This window comes from Delphinus delphis, chromosome 11, assembly GCF_949987515.2.
Source record: "Delphinus delphis chromosome 11, mDelDel1.2, whole genome shotgun sequence".
Lineage (NCBI taxonomy): Eukaryota > Metazoa > Chordata > Mammalia > Artiodactyla > Delphinidae > Delphinus > Delphinus delphis.
This window is the reverse complement of record NC_082693.1, coordinates 101,601,782-101,617,615: the sequence shown is the minus strand read 5'-3', so window position 1 is coordinate 101,617,615 and position 15,834 is coordinate 101,601,782. Positions and strand designations below refer to the sequence as shown.

At 55.0% G+C, this 15,834-nt stretch overlaps 1 protein-coding gene across 1 annotated transcript in view; it reads left to right on the top strand.

Moving 5' to 3' along the window:
• The window catches only part of TTLL8 (tubulin tyrosine ligase like 8), a 41,203-nt gene extending 36,930 nt beyond the window's left edge, over window positions 1-4,273 (top strand). Inside the window, exons 11-13 of the mRNA XM_060024020.1 lie at window positions 879-1,119; window positions 3,111-3,546; window positions 4,019-4,273. Of these exons, the coding sequence (XP_059880003.1) occupies window positions 879-1,119; window positions 3,111-3,546; window positions 4,019-4,273 (932 nt within the window). The remainder of the gene's footprint in view (window positions 1-878; window positions 1,120-3,110; window positions 3,547-4,018) is intronic.
• The last annotated feature ends 11,561 nt before the right edge of the window (window positions 4,274-15,834 follow it).

The window sequence follows — 15,834 nt, the reverse complement described above, 5'->3', positions numbered from 1 at the left end:
CGCCTGACCCCCAACCCAGTGCCCCGTCTGCTCTTGGCCCAGGGGCGTGCAGCTTCCTCCTGGACTTTGGTCTCAAGATGGCAAGGTCTCCACTTGCTGTAACTGAAGAGCGGGGTCCTGTGTTCTGTGAGGAAAGCTCCCTCGTGTCCCGCGCTGTCACTGCCCCTGGGCCTCACAAGGGGCACCCGCCCCCCGTGCCAGCCAGGAGAGCCAGGCCGCCCCACATCTCGGCCTCTCCTCACGCTTGTCCGAGGCAGGTTGGCAGGGAGGATGGCGAGTCCCCCCACCGTCTTGTGACACAGTTCAGGCTTCCGGGGTGTCACGGCAGAGAAAGAGAGGGCTGGGGAGGGGGTCTGTCGGTGACATTAAATGCTGCAGCCCAGGGAAATGCACGTCACTTTGGCTCACGTGTCACTGGTCACCACCAGTCACACGGCTTAACTTTGGGGCATGCAAACCCTCCTGCAAAGTGGAGGGGTACAGACGTGGGGGAAGAGTCGTGTACCCCATCCCTGCCCTGTTCACCCCCACTTGGCCAGTCGCCCTGGGTGTGAGGCCTCACCAGCCCTTGGAGCCCGTGGAGCAGCCCATCACCCCGCCTGCTGCTTTCCTGAGGCTGAAGGGCCCGCCCTGCTTCCCTGCTCCCCCCGGACTCGGGCCAGTGCCCAGCTCGCTGGCTGCCTCCTCACGGGGCCTCTGTCCCCGTCCCCGACCTTCCCATTCTCAGTCCTCTCTGAAGCCCCTTGTGGTGGGCGAGCCTGGAGGGCTGCCCTGGCTGTGGCCTCGACCCCGAGGGCAGAGCGTTTCCTGCGCAGCCCCCCAGCGCAGGACCGCAGGCGTTGTTCTGGGGCTGGGGGCTGAGCGGTGGCCTCTTGCAGACATAGTGTGCCTGAACCACGTGGAGGAGATCCTGGAGCTGGCTACAGACCCACCCCCCGCCAAGGGCAACAAGTGGGTGGTGCAGAAGTACATCGAGTCGCCGCTGCTCATCTACGACACCAAGTTTGACATCCGGCAGTGGTTCCTGGTCACCGACTGGAACCCGCTGACCATCTGGTTCTACAAGGAGAGCTACCTGCGCTTTTCGACGCAGCGCTTCTCCCTGGACAATCTGGACAGGTCAGTGGGGGTCAGCTAGCTGCCATAGAGGGTGGGCTCCCACCAGCACCTGGAGCGCGAGGCAGGTCTCGTGTGCCCGGTGGGGTGCTGTGTCATGCTCAGGCCTGGGGAGGCTACTGGACCTCCCTCTGCAAGGGGCGGGCCCAGGCCCCCTGCCCATCAGAGCCAGTGCCTTGCGCCCCCATGGGGTGTGCGTCTTCTCCAGAAAATCCTGAAAGCACCGTCTGCCATGTGCTCGTGGGCACCAGGCACCCTCTGCGGTGGGTGCCGCTGCCTCTCGGCTGGGAAGGCTGAGTGGCGGGCCGTGCCCCTCCGCTGACCACACGGGCCGGGCTCGGGGTGCAGCTCTGCTTGCTCTCTCGGTCCCCTCAGCATGTGGAGGGAGGGGACAGGTAGGGCTCCTCTGGGAGGCTCCTGGGGACCAGCCCCTCAAATCCTGCAGTAGACTCTGCAGGGCCTTCGCTTTGTGAGCGCCCAGAGCCCTGGGTGGGGATCCTGCAGGCGGGGAAGCTGCTGGAGTGTCTGGGGAGGTGGGGGGCGGCTCCCCGACGAGGCAGAGTGTGGGACGTGAGGGTGGCCTGAGGGGTCCTCTGAGGATGACCCCAGCCGTGTGGGGTTAGGAGGGGTGAAGACGATGAGAGCGGTACCCGATACAGGGTGCAGGGGGTGCCGGGCAGCAGCTCAGACCTGCAGGAGTGGGTGCCCTGGGGTGGGTGAACCCAGCCCCAGCAGGGTCCCAGAGCGGGCAGGCCGGGTGGGTGTCAGGACGAGAGCCCACCAGCGAAGTCTCGGGAACGTGGCGTTCTCTTGAGAGAACAGCTGCCACCTCTCTTTCCAGATGGAGGGCCTCCGTGGCTCTGTTTTGTGACCACACGCGGGTGCCCGGCTGGGTGCCTAGACATCTTGGCGGGGGCTACAGGGGAGCCCGTCAGTATCACGAGGACTGAAGGTTGCTTCACAGAGACCTTGAGGGGGTCCACTGTGCTCAAGCTGGGGGCTGTGACCACACCTGGGGTCACACCTGGCAGGTGACACCTGGAGTCACACCTGGCAGGAGCAGGCAGCTGGGACAAGTGGTCCCGGCCGGCAGCTCAAGGAGCACATGTGTTCCCACCAGGCCAGGGGGGCCTGGAGGAGGGGTCCTGGGCTGACTGGGCAGTGAGAAGCCCACGGAGCCCCTTCCAGCCTGCCCGGCCCTGCCACGCTGGGAGCTGAGTGCCTGGCAGGTCTCTTACCCTCTCTGAGCCATTTCTCCGTCCGGGACCATAACCCTCTCCCCAGGCTGACAGGAGATTCTCTGACTGTTTCTGAACTGTGTGGGCTCCCTAACAGCACTGTTTGCAGCTTGCAAAGCTCTTCCGTATGCCTGTGTCTTGTTTCTTGCAACCGTCTTAGGGAGTACAGCTCTCTCATGGTCACAGGTGCGGTCTCACCACCCAGAACAAGATGGCAAATCCCCAGGCCCAGGGACACGTTTAAATGAAAATGACTTTGAACAGGACCCACCTATTTTATAATCTCCTAGTACATGCTATTCAATTTAAATCCTGTTTAGAACAATGCCAGCGTATAAACGAATTAATTGAAAATTTCAGTTAGCGAATCCTTCTAGCCCTGGGGGGCTCCGGCTCTCCTCCAGGGACAAGTGGGGAAACGGGCTCAGAGGGTGGTACCTGCTGGAGGCCCCTAGTTGGTGGCCCCGGGCTGGCTGGCTTCTGCCCTGCCCTCCCCGCCCCACCCCATGGTGGTCCCAGGCGGGACAGCAGGGCTGTCCTGAGGTTGCCTAGGAGGATTAGGAGAACGGGGAACCCGTCAGAACCCCTCCCGCAGCGGCGCTGTGCCGGGGTCACGGCCCACGGGGCCAGGGGCTCGTGGGCGGATCCTCGGGGCGGGGTCTGGGCGGGGCCTCAGGGTGGGGTCCCGGGCGCCCGCTGGGAGGAGAGGAGCCTGCGCACCCGCCCCCCGACCCTGACGGCGGCCTTGCCTCGCAGCGCCATCCACCTGTGCAACAACTCCATCCAGAAGCACCTGAAGAATGACAAGGACCGGAGCCCCCTGCTGCCGGATCACAACATGTGGACCAGCACCGAGTTCCAGGAGTACCTGCAGAAGAGGGGCCGCGGGGCCGTGTGGGGCAGCGTCATCTACCCGTCCATGAAGAGGGCCGTCACCAACACCATGAAGGTGGCGCAGGACCATGTAGACCCGCGGAAGAACAGCTTCGAGCTGTACGGCGCCGACTTCATCCTCGGCTGCGACTTCAAGCCCTGGCTCATCGAGATCAACTCTAGCCCCACCATGCACGCGTCCACGCCGGTCACGGCTCGGCTCTGCGCGCAGGTGCAGGAGGACACCATCAAGGTGGTGGTGGACCGCAAGGTCGACCGAAACTGCGACGTCGGCAACTTCGAGCTGCTGTGGAGACAGGTGAGGGGGGCGGGGTGTCCCTCTCCTGCCGGCCACCTCGGGGTGGCCCCTTCCCACGCCCCGGGGGCGTCTCGCCCAGCTGGCCTTTGCCATCCAGCTTTCCAATCTCTCCTCCCCAGCCAACCCCAACTCTGTGGCCACCTGGCAGGGGGTCCTCTGGCTGGGCTGGCGGGATGTCCGTGGCCTCCAGGCCCCTCTAGGCTGTTCCTTTTCCGACCTGCAGTGTCCTCCGTCCTCCTGGGGTGAAGATCCAGCCTTCCTTCAGGGGTCTTTCCAGGGGCCTGCTTCCCCAAGGAGCCCTCCTGCAGGCCAGGCAGCAAAACCCTGCAACCTGGCGCCCCTGGTGGGGGGACCCAGTGGGCAGCCCAGCCGTCGGGAAGTGTGGCCGGGGCTTCTCCCTGAGGCCTTACGCCTGACCGGCAGGCCAGGAAAGAGCCAGCCAGCACCCCTCACCTCATCCTTCCCTCCCCAGCCTGCAGTGGAGCTGCCCCCCTTCCCGGGGTCCGACCTCTTCGTGGAAGGGGTGGGTGTGTGGAAAGCCAAGAAGCAGATGACGCCCATCTCCAACTTTGACTTTGCATCTCCGCTCTTGGACATTCATCCACCAGGGGAGAGGTGCCCCCCGGCCATGCCACACCTGGCTCCGGGGCCACCACGAATGGCTCTCCAGCAAGACTTGAAACTGAAAGACGAAAAGGTGCTTCCTTGCACCTTGCCTGTGCCCTAAAAGAGGCTGGCGGAGAGAAGTGCGAAAGTAAAGTGCGGCCACAGGGAGTTTTGGGAAGAGAGAGCCCCCCACCTGTACCTTTCAGCACCTAGACAATAAGGCCCTGAGCTCTGCTCTCGCCAGGGCTGAATCAGACAAACACTTGGATCCAAACTTATTAAACGTGCACCCACTGCGTCCCTTCTTCCGAGCGTGAAGACAGTGGAGAGCGCTCAGTTTCAGCTGCCCAGACCATCAGGTAACAGCGCCGTGCTCGTGTCCGTCTGAGCCCCGGGTCTGCTTGGGGCTACCTGCTCTGCGTCCTCCAGGGCAGGCCGGGGCCTCTGGTCCAGCCTGAGCTCAGAGCAGGGTTCAGGGCGCCCTGGCCCCATCCTGGTCCCGGCCAGTTGTTGGGATAGTGGGGGGTCCTGCAGCAGGACCAGGTGGGTAACAGCCTTCGTCTGTCTCCCCTGTGGGGTGTGGCGCCAATGGGGCGTCGAGTTTGAGGTTTGCATAGGCGCCAAGTGCCGTGGACGGGAGGGGCCGGCAATCACTGGGCCCTCGCGCTGTTTTCTGAAGCTTCTGATGGAGCCGGTCACACGTGGCCCGGGAGCCTGGCCTGGGCTTGGCCTCCGAGCGCAGGTACACAGGTATGGAGCAGCCCCACTGGCACGGTCTGGCACCCAGCCGTGGCCAAGAGAGTGACCCCAGCCAGGGCCGCGCCCCCACCTGCTCTGCCCCAGGTGCACCTGTCTCCCTGAACTCACCAGGACACGTGCACCTGCTGTGCCCACCCCCCCCCCCGGGTTCCCAGTGTGTCTGTCTGTCTGTCTCCCTGGCACTAACAGCCTCTTTGCCTGTCTGTCTGTCCCCATGGATTGTAAGCTGTCAGGGGCTGGGCTCTCGGTGCACCCCTGCACCTGGGGCCATGCCCGGCACATAGCAGATGCTCAGTGCATGTCTGTTGCATCAGCACGTGTGCGGGCCGCCCCCCAGAGTCGCCAGCGCCGGGCACGATGAGCGTGTGCTTTCAGAGCTGGCAGGGCCCTTGGGGGCCACCTGCAGTCCGGCCCGCCATCCTCACCCCATGTCCAGTCTGGCACCAAGGTCTGTCAGCCCTACTGCTTAGCGACTTGCCTCTCCATGGGGGCAATTTCCAGGTTTTCTCTGCAATGCACCGTGCGACTTTCCCCAGGCCTCTTCCTAGGAGTGCGTGTCCCCAGGGCGCACACAGCTTCTACCTAGGTAGGTGTAGTAGCTACCGTAACGAAGTCCCGCAAACTTGGTGGCGTAAACTGCAGACGTTTTTTCTGAAGGCCAGAGTCCAAAACCAAGGCGTCGGCAGGGCCGAGCTCTCAGAGCCTGTAGGGAAGAAGCTTCCTGTCCCTTCCAGCTTCTGACACCCCGGGCAGTCCTCGGTGTTCCTCGGCTTACAGACGAGTGACTCCGATCTCTGCCCTGCTTCACACGGTGTTCCTTCAGGGTGTCACTGTGTCCAGATTTCCCTCTTAAAAGGACACCAGTTGTTGGATCGGGTCCCACCTCCTCTAGTATGACCTCACCTTACCTTGATTACATCTGCAAATAAGGTCACATTCACAGGTTCCAAGTGGACGTGAACTTGGCGGTGGCGGGGGGGCGGGTATTAAACCTGGTGCACCGGGCACTGCAGGCGTGGCCAGAGGGACGGCACTGTGACCGTGGTCACACCGTGGCCACACCGCGGCCATTGCTCACATTGTGCCAATACTTGGTGTTGACAGGGCCTCTTGTTTGCCTCTGGAGGGAGTGATGGTGCTCGTTTGCATTTTCCTATTTACTAATAAAATGGCCTGTATTCAGACATGCGTTGGCCAATTAGGGCTCCTGTCCTGAAAAGCACGTCTTCTGTCTGATCGTCCTTAGAATTGTGCATCTTTTCTGCTGATTTGAAGGGGTGACAGCCATCTGTTCTGGATTCTCCTCCTTTTTCAGTTGATTTGTGTGGAAACACTGTGTCCCACTTGGTGATCTGCCTTTTCACACCTTTATGGTGTCTTTGGATGTAAAGCCACCTTAATTTTAATAAACTCCGATAGGTCAGGCTTTCCCTCGACAGTTGGTCATTTCTTTGGCTTGCGGCCTTACCCTGAGGTCGTGAAGCCCTCTTCTTCTAGGAGCATTGCTGTGGCTCATACATTCCAGCCTTGGACGTTCCCGGAGCTGACTTGCACGTGGTGTGAGGAGCCCAACGGCCCCGCCCCTGCTCACCTGCAGGCTGGCACTGTTGCGTGTTGGCACCTCTGGACCTTCCGTTCAGCTCCACCGTTTTGTCTGCCTTGGGCCAGTGCCACAAGGTCTTCATTACTACAGCTTTGTAGGATGTCAGACAAGTCCTGTGAGCTGGTTTTTCTTCCTTGGAAATGACTCAGCTGTTCTTGGCACCCCTACACCTCCACACAGGTTACAGAAGTAGGCTGTCAAGATTCACCTACATTTTTTATTAAAATTAAAAATTTTTTATTGCTATTAAATTCATCAGTTTGGGGAGAACTGACTTCTTTACATTACTGAGCCTTAGAATATGTGAACATGGTATATCTCTCCATAAATAAATCCTTTAAGATCTTTCAATAAACTCCTAGAAGTTTCTTTGTAATGGTCTTGCACTTTTTCTGTTGGATTTAGACATATATTTTTTATTTTTTATTCTATTGTAAATAGTATCAAATTAAAAAATTTTTTTCCTGCAAATTGTGGCTGGTTGATAGAAAGGGAATTGATTTTTACGAATGGATTCTTTTTTTAAAATTAATTAATTAATTTTTAAATTTTTGGCTGCGTTGGGTCTTCGTTGCTGTGCGCGGGCTTTCTCTAGTTGCGGTGAGCAGGGGCTACTCTTTGTTGCGGTGTGCAGACTTCTCATTGTCGTGGCTTCTCTTGTTGCGGAGCACGGGCTCTAGGCGCGCAGGCTTCAGTAGTTGTGGCACACGGACTCAGTAGTTGTGGCTCACGGGCTCCAGAGAGCAGGCTCAGTAGTTGTGGCGCACGGGCTTAGTTGCTCTGCGGCATGTGGGATCTTCGCGGGCCAGGGCTCGAACCTGTGTCCCCTGCATTGAGAGGTGGATTCCTAACCACTGCGCCACCAGGGAAGCCCTATGAATGGATTCTGTAAAAAGTCCATCTGGCTAATATCATTTCTATCAATTCATTAATATATTTGAAGATTCTTTTGGTTTCTCACATACAGTTATATCAACTAATTTGTTTTCCTTTCCTTGCAATCATTATACCTTTCATATCTTTTTCTCACTTTTTTGACTGTCTAGGACCTTGTTTATTCATTCATTTTCCTCATCCCATTGGATCTCAGGTGCACACATTCTGATTAATCATAATTCTTGGTTCATGACATAGTTTCATTGTTTGTCCTTGCATGGCCTACGTTTTTTTGGATCGTTTTAGTAGTGTAATTAGAACTTGCACACAGGTTTTAATTTGATTTTTAATGTGGCTAAAGTTATCAATCTTTTTCTTTTAGTCAGTGCTACTTTGTCTTAAGAAATTTTTCTTTACCCTGAGGTTTAAAAGATTGTTTACCTACATTTACTACTAAGAGTTTTACATTTTGGGGCTTCCTTGGTGGCGCAGTGGTTAAGAATCCTCCTGCCAATGCAGGGGACATGGGTTCGAGCCCTGGTCCAGGAAGATCCCACATGGCCCCGTGTGCCACAGCGACTGAGCCTGCTCTCTAGAGCCTGCGAGCCACAACTACTGAGCCCACGTGCCACAACTACTGAAGCCTGCACGCCTAGAGCCCCTGCTCTGCAACAAGAGAAGCTACCACAATGAGAAGCCCAAACAGCGCAACAAAGAGTAGCCCCCGCTCGCCGCAACTAGAGAAAGCCCGCACGCAGCAACGAAGACCCAATGCAGCCAAAAATAAATAAATAAAATAAATTTATTTTTTTAAAAAAGAGTTTTAAATTTTGTTTTTGACATAAAAGTCCTAATCCATTTGGAGTTGACTTTTGTATATGGTGTGAGTTAGGAATCGAATTTTACTTTTGTTCACGTAGAAAAATTTTTCAGTTATTTTTTGAAAAATTTATTTCTATCCCCCTGTGAACTGGTATCCCACCTGTGTGCATGTGTGGGTCTATTTCTGGAGTCTCTATTCTGTTCCACTGGTGAGTTTGCCCCCCTGCACCAGTGCCACACTGCCTGTTGCATCTGGTAGGGCAAGTTGCCTCTCTCTGCTTATCTTCATAAGGGTCTTGGTCCTTCCTGACCTCATTCTTTTCTATATAAATATCATAATTGTTTTATCAAGTTCAACAAAAAAAATCCTATTGATATTTTGGTTGGATTTGCATTGACTCCATGGATCAATTTGGGGGAAATGGATAAATTAATGAAATCACATCTTTCTACCCATGAACATGACATATCTCTCCATTTACTTAGATCTACTTTAAATTTTAGAATTTTCCCATCAGAGATCATAGACATCTTTTATTAGATTTATTTCTCTTACTTGATATTCAGATACTATTGCACATGGTGTCATCTCTATATATACATTTTCGCATTGTTTGCTGCTGTCATATAGAATGAAACTGACTTCTATATGTTAATTTTCTATCTGCCACATTTCTAAACTCTCCCATTATTCCTAAAAATGTGTATGTATCTTCTTTTGAGTTTCTATGTAAATAATTATATCCTGTGTAAATTGCTTTGTATCTTCCACTCCAACCTTCTTGCCCCTATGGTCTTGTCTTATTGTACTGGCTAGAACCTCCTACACAATGTTGGGCACCATTGTTGAATTCCTGATTTTAAAGAGAATGCTTCTAACATTTCTCATCTATAATGACATTTTCTGTAGGTCTTAATAAAGCTATAAATATGATCGATACATATCAATGTATAGATACTCCAGCACGTTAAAGTCGTTTCTTTCTAATCCCACCAAGAATTTTTATTACAGATGTGTAGTGAATTTTCTCAGCATTCTTTGTGCACCTATGAGACTCTCTTAAGTTTTTTCTTCTTTATACTATTAAAGTGATAAATAACATCAATAGGTTTTTCTTTTTCTAAGAAGTTGCCTGTAGCCCTGAACATCAATCAGTTTTTGAATGTTAAACCAACCTTGCATTCCAGGAATGAACCTAAGTTGGTTTGATGTTGAGTTTGATATATGTCCGGATGTGGTTTCTTGCATGTAGTTAAAATTGGTTCTCAACCACAGTTTATTTACGTACTACTGTGGATAGACATTTACATGGCTTCTAGTTCAGACTATTACAAACAGTGCTGTTGTGAGCACTCCTGAATTTGGTGAACATGTGTACATCTTTCTGTAGGAATGGAGTTGCTGGGTCATGCATTCAGCTTTGGTAGACACTCCCAAGGAATTTCCCAGAGTGACTGTGTCAGTGTAAATTCTGCCACAGTGTATGAGTCTTCCAGTGACTGCACACTCTTACCAACACTAGATATTCTCTGTCCTTTTATTTTAGCCATTCTAGTAGATGTGCAGTGGGTTCACATGACAGTTTCAATTTGCATTTATCTGATGACTGAAGAAATTCAGCACCTTTTCATATCAACAGTCCATTTCAACACACTCTTGCAAGGTACCTTTTTTGTATTTGGGCATGTTTTTCTGTTCCCTACTCCTGTCAACTTGTAGGAGTTCCTTATGTATTCTGGATACAAGTCCTTTGGTGGGTATATGTATTAAAGGTAACTTCTCTCATTCTATGATTTGCCTTTTACTCTGAATAGTATCTTTTGGTGCACATACGTTATTTATTTCAGTATATGCCAATATCAATTTCTCTTTTATGATTAGCGTTTATGTTTTCTGTTTGTGAAATCTTTGCCTACCCCAGAGTCATAAAAATAGTCACTTCTGTTTTCTTCTTAAAGTTGTATGGTTTCACATTTAGAGCTATGTTCCATCTGGAACTGTTTCCGGGTGTGGTGTGATATAGGAGTTAAGGTGCACAATTTTTGTACAGACGTTCAGCTGATGCAGCATAGTGCATTGAAGACACTGTGTCCTCTTCGCTGCGTTGTACCATTGTTGCAAGACAGGTGACTAGGTATGTTTTTCTGGTTTTGGACTCTACACTCCCAATTTTCTATGTTCCTGTCTTTATTAAGTCAGGTTTTTGCAGCAGTAATGCTGCATAACAAAGACAACCCCTCCCCAACCTCAGAGGTACTTATTCATCAAGCCTCTGTTTCTCACACATCTTCAGATCAGCTGTAGCAATGTTGGGTTCTACCAGGAAGGCTGAGCCAGGCTCCAGGCTGCAGGTTGGGCTGAGGTCCACCTCACATGTCTCCCCTTCTGGGGCCAGTGGTTCCCCAGTCATCATCTTCACGAGGCAGATGGTATCAGCATGAGAGGGCAAGTCAAAAGGGGGAGGCATCTGAAAGCTTCTACTCACATCACATCTGCCCAAACTCAAGTAGGTGGGCGACGAAGGATACTCCTTAGTGGGGTAGGAGGAGCGGAATGAATATGTTCTGAACAATAATCAAATATACAACAGTCTAATCTCCGGGTCACTGGCATTCACTTACCTTCTGCAAACAAACTACGCTCACCGCCGCCGCCCGCCAAAAAGTCTCCACAGTCATAGAACCAGACTCTGAGTCTGGGATTTGTGATTCTCCATCATTCCTCTTCACCTGGATAACTATGAACCAGAAAAACAAGTTGGCAAGTCTGGGATTTGCTTTCCCTTCCTTACGAGCTGTGAGCTTAGCTGTGGCTGTTGCATGGAGGCTGGCAGAAGACACGCGACTCCTGGGTTGGAGACGAAGGACTTCATCGTTCTCATCTCAGGAAGCAGCGAGAGCCTCTGAACATCTGTGAAGCCACGTGGGGTGACGCGCTGTGGCCCAGATGCCTGCTACACATGCTGAGTTTGCATCACAGATGAGGAACACTGAACCTCAGGCATCTACCACTTTTGTAGCAAGCAGTAAGCAAGCCTGCTCTTGTCCTGGAGGGAACTAGCACCTCATCCCCCAGGACTGCTCACTGCAGGCACGATGCTGAGAAAGGTAAATGGGTGATCAGGGTCTTGCATTCTTGGCACACCCCACAAAGTATGTAGGGTGCTTGGGAGACCCAAGGAAGGCCTCCTCTCCCAGTGATACACAGCATCCTGCATCATCTGAGCCTCCGGCCAGTTTCCACAGGCCACTCTGACCTGACCAGGAGAGGTGGGCACCAAACCCGTTTGATTTGTCTCACATGCATTTGTTTAAGACAACCGTCATCAGGTCCCCCAGCAGCACAGACCTCAGCCACGTTCTCTGGGGCCCTGGCCTCAGCACTGTGAGTCCCGGAGGCATCCTTACTGCCAAACTGCCAGGACTGGGTTTGCTTTCCCCTCCTTACAAGCTGTTGGCTGTGAGCTTAGCTGAGGCTGTTGCGTGGATGTTGCCAGAAGACACGCAACTCCTGGGTCAGAGATGAAGGACGTCGTGAGCGCCAGCTGATCTGGGGCGCACTGTGGCCCAGGCGGATGGCGCACGCACAGGGGGCCCGTGTCACGGGGGGAGCAGTGAGCTTGGGGCACTTGCTGCCTTTTCAGGAAGCTCTTTGTCCTGGAGGGAGACATTACCTCACCCTGAGACGTGGCCCAAGTGAGGGGTGGTCAGGGCCTTGCATGGACGGAGCGCACCTCGAAGGACACGTAGGAGGGCACGAGAGACCAAGGGCTGTCTCTCCCAACACGAGGTACCTGCGTGCATGCGTGCTCTTGAGCACGCGTGCACGGACACACACACATGCGCACGCCTGCACGAACACACACATGCACACACACGCACACATGCACGCACGCCACATGGACGCAGCACAGGGTAGCTGGTGCACAGCACCCTGGATCCCCCCGGCAAACACTGCGCCCTTCCTGGGGGAGAGCTCTGTGCCATGACTCTGCTCCTTAATCCATTTTCAGCGAGTCTTGGCTCTGCCCTGAGAGGCCCTTTTCTCGTCGTCCTCCTCGGCCGTATACGAAGGAGAATGTGGGGGACACGTGCCCCTTGGAGGCTGGCCGTTTCCTCCGCGGCTTGTGGCCTTAGGAAGCGGGGCTCTCAGGTCCTCACAGCGCAAACGGGTGCTGCCTCTCTTGGCCCAGGCTGGCGGTCCTTCTGCTAACGTAACCCTTCTCCCCAAAAGCTGTGCTTCCGTCCCGCCAACTCTGTGCACCAAAATCCACTCCCACGTTCGTCTTCAAGATATGTCCTTCTCTCCACCAGCGCTGGGACTCTGGGACCAGACCCACAGCCTCCCCAGGAGCCTCCTGTCCAGCCGAGGGCAACTGTCAGCCCCTTCCGAGCGCCTGGCAGAGGGCAAGGCAGCCGCCGGCAGCCTGGTCAGAGGCTGAGCCCCTGGAGGCCTTGCTTCCTGTAAGCGTCTCGATTTTGTCTGTTGCTGGATTGAGATGAGAACCTGGTCCACGTCGAGGCTCTGCGGGCTCAGGGTTTCTCCACCTCCTGCCGGAGGGCCACCTTCCCACACTCAGGTCCTAATGTCCCCATGCCCGGCCAGTCACAGGGAGGGACAGGAACACAGCTGGTCCGGGGCTGTCCTCTCCTGGGGCCCGTGCGGGTCCAGGGTTCGGTGACTCAGCCGGTTCAGGTGCTTCTTGCTCATAGGAGCCAAGGTTACTCCCGAAGCCACTCCAAACGATGTCCGGGTCCGCTCAGGGCGCACGCCGGCTTTCGGGGTCCCTCCAGGAGGGCGCCTGGCTGCGCCACGCTGGGCACGCGTGACCCTTCGGCCAGTCTCCCTGCCGTGTGCGGTGTCGCTGTGGTTGACGTCTGCCTCGGTCTTGGTGCCCGTGGGAGAGGGTGAGAGGGTCAACCTCCTGTGGCCGCTCTTCGCGCCCCCCCCACCGCTTCCCAAGCCAACACCACCTATTAGGGTCTCTCTCAGTTTCAGGACCCCCGTGCGCGCCTGAGTGGGTCTGTGCTGCGGTGACCGCGCGTGGCGCTCATCTCGGAGTGAAGCAATGCGTGATGGTCACGCGGCTGAGGGTCCCGCGGGACTAGCTGCGCTTGCTTCCAGGCTACCGGCTGTGTTCAGGCCGGAACCGCAGCTCCTCAGCCCGCAGCTGCCCAGGGCGAGTTTGCCTCTTGCCAGCCGGGCCGCACGCCAGCGCTTGCCGCCTTCACCGCACCGCGTGCAGGGGAGGGCAGGTCACCTGGCCCGGCCCAGCCAGCAGCACGGGAAGCACACTCTGCACCAGAGGCTGTTCTCAGCCCTTTGCATTTCCATACGTATGTCAGGATCAGCCTGTCCACCTCAAGAGAAAGCAAAAAAGAGACAGACAGACAGACAGACAGAGAGAAGGGAGGGAGGGAGGGAGGGAGGGAGGGGGGAGGGGAGGAAAAACTGCCAGGATTCTGATTGGATTCGCCTTGAATCTGCAGAGGGGAGAACTGACATCTCTTTATATTGTCTTTCAAATCAAAAGCATGATCTACTCTTAATTAGGGCGTCTTGATTTTCTCTGGACTGTGGCTTGTGGCTTTTCAGGGTAGAGGTCTGGCACGTCCTTCATTAGGTTTTTTTTCTGGTTATTTGGTGGTTTTTAACGCCACAGGAAATAATATCTCTTTTGACACAATGTTCTTAAGGTGCAGCTTACAAATGGTAAGGACAGGTCTCCAGCAGACACGGTGCGACGTGTTTGCCTTCACGACCACCACCCGGAAGGAGAGAGGGGACATTTCTCCACAGAAAGTTCCCCGTGCCCCTTCGCACCCTGTCCTCGGCCATGCGATGACCACTCTCTGACTTCAGTCAGCCCAATCTGCTGTCTCGGCTTTCACTGCTGCGCTCAGAGAGGCTCAGCTGAGCCCGCGGCTTTCCAAAAGTGAGCTGTCTTAACTGCGGGCGCCATTTACGACTGTTTTAGTAAGACAGGTCTGGGTGTGGGATTTTATTTATTCAAACTGGGAACCTTTGGACATCTTTACTCTCCCACTCGTGTCATTAATCGTTTATGAGAAACTTCCAGCCTCTCGCTTTACGTGCTGCCTCCACCCCATCCTCTCTGTCCTGGCCTTTGGAGCTCGGGCGTGACGTTGCTCACACCTCCGCTGCCCCTCAGCCTGTATCGCTCCCGTTCAACGTCTGGTTTCCTGTGCTGCATCGGCACAGTCTCCTCATTTGTCTTCCGGTTCATTCTGTCCTTAACAGTGTCTAGAGCCCTATGAATCCCATCCATTGAAACTTTAACTTTAGTTATTATCGTTTCATTTTTTAGAAACTCTACTTTTCAATAAAGTTGGTTATTCTTTGTAGTTCCTTTCCTTTGCCTAAAACCTCTAAATTGTATGACATCACACAGTTAGCTTATATTCTGTGTCTGATAATTCTAACAGGTGAAGTCTTTGGTCATGTCTGTGCTGCGGTTGCGGCCGGCACTCTCACATTTTACTAGAGACGGATCAGTTTCTTTCAAACGTTAGTTGTGGGGATTCTTTGCACTCCTTCCAGAATGCAGGGGAGCCCCTGGGAGGGTGGTGTTTGCCCCGGGCCCCTCATCTCCCGCCTCCCGAGGAACGCTGCCCGCGTCGCTCTGAATTCATAGCTTGATGCTTTGTGCCCTCCCCGCCGTGCCTGCAGCCCAGGGGTAAGAAGCCGTCACTCAGACCTGTTGGGGACTAGCTCGGGACTCCAACTTCTCTGGGATTTCCACCCACATAGCTCAGCGCCAGGAACACGCCTGGCGCTCCCTGGGGCAGGGAAGGTGTGTTCTGGGCTCACCCGTGCACCCGGGCTGTAACCTTTCGGGCTTGCTGCTTCTTTGAGGGGTGGGGTGTCTCTCACCCCTCTTGGGGGTGGTCTTCTGCCCCCGCACCCCTAGCCTTGGCAACTCGAGCCTCGAGGGGTGCTGGTCCGCAGAGCCTCTGAAGGAAGGGCTTCCCCTCAGCCGCGACCTGATCACCCCTTGCTTCTTGCCAGCTTTTGTTGCTTCTGAGACGTTTTTCGTGTTCTGTGCTTTTCCCCAGAAGGGCTGGTCTGGATCCCAGAGCACCCACTCCTGCGCGGACACCCCGTCCGCTTCGGTGATGTCCCCCGTCCCCGGTGCCCCTTAGGCCTCACCCCCTCCTCCTTCACCCCCACGAGGCATGGTTCTCCTGCTTCTCAGCCCCTCACGCCAGCCCCTAAACGGATGGCTCAGCTCCTCCTGCCTGCCTCATGCCGCCCCTCTGCCGCAGGGGCCTGGCCCTTCCTCAGCTTGGAGCGGGCCCAGGGCTCTGTCCCCGTCCTGCCCTACGCTAGGCCCGTTTAGGCCTGGGGTGCATTGGTGGGCAAAGCACTGCCGGCAGAGCTGCCCCCTTGGCGACAGAGCCTGCTCACCCCTGCTCACCCCTCCCCACCCTGTGCCCAGGCCTCCGGTCTCCCACACCCTCATATGCCACGCAGGCCCTGGCATGTCCTGCGGGTCAGGCTGGCCCCAGGACCCGGGGAAGGCCCCACTCCTGGGCTCCGGCTCAGCCTCCGCTCAAGGGTCCAGGAAGCTGTGGGCTGCTTTGCATAGGCGCCCGGTGGC